A 4324-nucleotide genomic window follows, 5' to 3' on the forward strand; every position below is an offset into this window, starting at 1 on the left:
CCTGCAGCTGCGGGAGCAGAAGAAAGGTAACGCGCCGGGTCCGGCCCGGCCCGGCCCCGGGGCCTCCTCTCGCCCCTTCCTGCCGCCCGCCAGGGGCCCGGGCCCGGGCTGAGCGCCGCTCTCTGCTCCTCCAGCCCTGCTGGTCGCTGTCAGCGCCTCCGTGGACAAGATCGTCGCCCACTTCAGCGCCGCCAGGAACCTGGTGCAGAAGGTGAGGCCGGGGGTGTCCTGGGGCCCCGGGGGCGGGGGCTTGGCTGCTGCAGGCCCTGGGTGGGGGCTGGAGACAGCCGCCTCCTGCCCTCCCTCCGGCCAGGGGCTCGCAGCATCCGGCCCGCCTCTCCTCTTCCCCAGGCCCAGCTGGGGGACAGCCAGCTCAGCCCGGACGTGGGCTACCTGCTGCTGCGCACTTTGTGCCCGGCGCTGCACGCGCTGGTGGGGGACGGGCTGAAGCCCTTCCAGAAGGACATCATCACAGGCCAGAGGAGGAGTTCCCCTTGGAGCGTGGTGGAGGCCTCGGTGAAGCCAGGTAGTTTGTGCAGCGCTGGCTGCAGGGAGGAGATGCCACCCCGTGGGTAGTGGGAGGAGCGCAGGGCAGGCAGCAGAGCCCGAGGGGGCGGGAGAGGGGGCACGAGCCACGTCCCTGCGGAGCTCGCACCTGTTCCCGCAGCACCTCGTCCGCTGGTGCCTGCTGCAGCACAGCCGTGGCGGGCCGTGCCCACGTGCACACCAGGTGGGGTGTTAAGCAGGGGTGAGTGGCAGTGATTGCTGCATGCCCTGTGCCCGCAGGCCCTGGCACCCAGTCGCTGCAGGCCCTGTACTGGCGCATCTCGCGGCTGGCTCCTCTCAGCAGCAGCAGGCAGCGGTTCCACGCCTTTGTCCTCGGCCTCCTGAAGTAAGTGGTGTCCAGGGGCTGCCCCTGGCGCTCTGCCTGGGCGCTGCAGGAGGGGACGGTGCAGCGCAGAGCAAGGCCTCAGCAGCCGCAAATCCCAAGGGGTCCTGAGGGCATGTGCTGCCTGGGCTTGCTCGTGTTGGCACCCTGCAGCTGTGAACTCTCGTCGGGCTGCTTCTGGCTGAAGGCAGCTGTTCAGGGTAGAAGTGGGAGCAGGTGGCTCTGGGGAGGTGTTGCTTTGGCCCCCTGATGGGGAGTGGGGTCAGACCAGGCTCAGCCCTGTGCTTCCCTTTGCCTCCGCACCAGGAAGAGGCCTGAGGCAGGGGCAGGCAGCGGCTCCCTGCCAGGATCCCAGTGCGGGACCCGAGTGTGTCCTTTGGCGCTGGTCTCTGCTATCCTCAGACAGGCCTCACCTGCCCCTCCTGGGCAGGGGTGTCCCTCACTGTCATGTGGAGACCATGCCCTGGGACGCCCTGGCCTGGTTGCCCTGCGCTGCCTGCAGGGAACGCTGTGGGTCTCGTGTGGCGCGATGCTAACTTGGACACTTTCTGCCTTGTTCAGCCTGAAGCAGCTGGAGCTGTGGATCTCCCAGTTGCAGAAGAGCCCAGGTAAGGCAGTGGACAGGGAAGCCCTGGTTTGGGTCCCGTGCTGGGAGCCAGGACTTCTGTGGGGGGCAGCTGGGTGTGCTGGGGCGTCCCCTGCATGGTGCCTGCTCACTGGTGCGGCCCTTGTCTCTCTCAGGTGTCATCTCCGTTCTCTACTTGCCCTCGGCCTTTCTTGCCCTGAGCCAGGGGCCCCTCCCACACTTGGCCGATGAGCTGCTGCTCCTCATCCAGCCCCTCTCGGTGCTCACCTTCCACCTCGACCTGCTGTTTGAGCACCACCATCTCTCTGTGGACATGAGGCCCCTGCCAGACCCTGCTCCTGGCCCGACCCTGGTCCCTGCTTCAGCTGCCCGTCCTGCTGAAACCCGGGGCCCCCTCACTCAGGCTCAGGGGGCCCAAGCCGAGGGCCAAGGCAGCACCGAGAGGGCCAGCCCGGAGCATGGGGCTGCCCCAGATGGCCTGGGCAGGGCAGGCCTCACGGGCACAGAGGACAGCACAAGGCCCCAGCTAGCAGCAGCTGCCACCAGCCTGTTCCCCAGCCCACGGGTGGGGGTCTCACTGCAGCAGACCTTTCAGCACGTGCTGCAGTGGGGTGGCCGGCTCAGCCACGCACTCACAGGAGCCGACGGCCCCTCCCGAAGCCCTGAGCATGACCAGGGCCCTCGGGGCACCAGGGCAGGGCTGGGCGGCTGGTGGGGGCAGCTGAGCCAGGCCTCAGGGGTCTACACAGCTTCTGGCAAGGAGGACTTTCCCTTCACCCGCTGGACAGCGCTGCGAACGGCCCCAGGGGATCCCAGCCCGATTAACGCATCCTGCCTGGCACCAGCCAAGGGGTCCAGCAGCTCGGAGCTGCAGCCTCTTGAGGCCAGGACTGGCACCAGCGCTATGAGCCCAGACTCTACCAGCGGGGCAAGGGCCTTGGGGCTGCCCTTGCAGGCCACAGCTAGGGAGCCCACGGGCCCCGGGGACCCCACGCTGCCAGAGCCTGCTGCTGGAGACAGAAGCCAACCTATGTTGGAGGAGCCTGGCTGGGGGAAGGGTGCCTGGCTGGGCCGCCTCTTTGGAGCCACCTGTCCATCTGCCCGAGGCCTTCCCATGGAGCCTGACACCAGTTCAGCCAGACCCAGGTAATGCCCAGGTGGGGCTGGGCAGTGGGAGCCCCCTGCACTGAGGGCTGGCGCTCTCAGGCTGCCCAGTGGAGCAGGGCCGCGAGCAGTGTTCAAGGGCTGGGTTGGCCCAGCAGGAGCCACAGAGAGACCCGGGAGGGGGGGCGGGGGGGAGAGGAGGTGGCAGAAGCAGCACACCTGCTGCACAGCCCTGTGCCAGGCATGGGCGAGCCCCCAATAGACACATGAAAGCTCTGTGCCCCTGGCTTTGGCGTGACTTCGCCTGCCAGCTCTCAGCTCTGTCACAGATGGAGCCGTGGGCAAGAGCCCCTGGGTCAGCTCGATACCTGCTGCTCTCACGCCCAGTGCCAGCTGTGCCCAGAGCCAGTGCCCGTCCTGTGCAGCGCGCCCCAGCTCCAGGCCTGGCTGCTCGGGGCGACAGCAGAGTTCAGCTGCTGCCTTGGAGGGTGGCAGGCTCAGCTCTTTCTGCTGGCATCTGCCTGGGGCTTCTCAGCCCCCATGGGGCCCTGGCCCCTGATGCCCTCCTTCCAGGTCCGGGGGGGCAGCGGGGGTGCCGGCCCGGCTGGCGACTCCTTCTGCTCTCCTGCAGGAGACCCTCCAGCTGGCTGCGCCCCCCCGTGAGCATGCTCTCCCTGGCGAGGAAGGGGACGGCCCCTGAGCAGCCCTGGCCTCTAGAGCAGCAGAAGGAAGGGCCCGACTCGCCTCAGCCCCACAGGTGAGGTGGGGCCTTTGGGTGCTTGGGGCTGTGCGGGGCAGGCTGCAGGGGCAGGTGTCCAAACACATGGAGGGCTGGGGCAGGCCTTGGGTACAAGCGGCTTGGTGGCCCCAGTTGACTCAGACTCGCACCTTTAATGCTATCTCTTGTGTACAGGGCAGTGCGGGCGCTGTGCGACCATGCAGGCGCCGGGCACGGCTACCTCAGCTTCCGCAAGGGCGACGTCCTGCAGCTCATGGCCACTGTGGACGAGGACTGGATCCGCTGCTGCCACAAAAACGACACAGGCCTCGTTCCTGTCAGCTACACCTCCCTGATCGTGTGAGGGGTATGGCAGGGAGCTCCTACCCCTACCCCTGCCCCAGCTCTGCAGGCAGCTGTGGGGGTCACCCTGGGCCAGGGGTTGGCAGGGGCCGCATGGCACTGCTCCTCATGGGCACTGTTCCTCATGGGCACAGCCTGGCAGTGCCCTCCCTGCTGGTGCCCTGCTGCCTCACCATGCCTGCGTCATCTTGGCTGTGCCCGTGGGCTCCTGAGGCCCCATGGCCGTCACCCTCATACTACCCCCGTGCTGCTGCTTGTGTCCTGCTGCCTGCCACCTTGCATGCCCTGGGTGGCCCTTCCCTCCATAGCCATGCCAGAGCCGGGCTCCCACTGTCCCCTTGAGACAGCTGTGTGCACAGAGCCCAATGTGCGGCCTTGGGTGCGGGTGGAAATAAAGATGTGTGTGCAAGGCAGGGTGTGTGGCTGCCTCCTTTCTACTGGGCTGTGTGGGGAGCTGGGCTGTGCCTGCAGAGCCAGGCTGCAGGACCTGCTGGGGCAGCCTGCCCACTCAACCCCTGCCCCCAGCACTAGGCAGCAGCTGCCTTGGAAGGGGTGAGGAGGGGGTTGGGGGCAGGATTCTGGGGTGGGGATGCTGGTGTTGGGGCAATCAGGGAGCTTGTGGGTGCGGGGCACGGAGGGGTTTGGTGGAGTGCTGGCAGTGATG

At 67.6% G+C, this 4324-nt stretch overlaps 1 protein-coding gene across 1 annotated transcript in view; it reads left to right on the forward strand.

The window, feature by feature from the left end:
- RUSC1 (RUN and SH3 domain containing 1) overlaps positions 1–4073 on the forward strand; it is a 14369-nt gene extending 10296 nt beyond the window's left edge. Inside the window, exons 3-9 of the mRNA XM_019528074.1 lie at positions 135–211; positions 352–526; positions 787–892; positions 1451–1497; positions 1631–2621; positions 3211–3336; positions 3493–4073. Of these exons, the coding sequence (XP_019383619.1) occupies positions 135–211; positions 352–526; positions 787–892; positions 1451–1497; positions 1631–2621; positions 3211–3336; positions 3493–3661 (1691 nt within the window). The 3' untranslated portion in view covers positions 3662–4073. The remainder of the gene's footprint in view (positions 1–134; positions 212–351; positions 527–786; positions 893–1450; positions 1498–1630; positions 2622–3210; positions 3337–3492) is intronic.
- Positions 4074–4324: the final 251 nt, after the last annotated feature.

The sequence above is a fragment of the Gavialis gangeticus genome, unplaced genomic scaffold (genome assembly GCF_001723915.1).
Source record: "Gavialis gangeticus isolate Ggan-Ray unplaced genomic scaffold, GavGan_comp1, whole genome shotgun sequence".
Lineage (NCBI taxonomy): Eukaryota > Metazoa > Chordata > Crocodylia > Gavialidae > Gavialis > Gavialis gangeticus.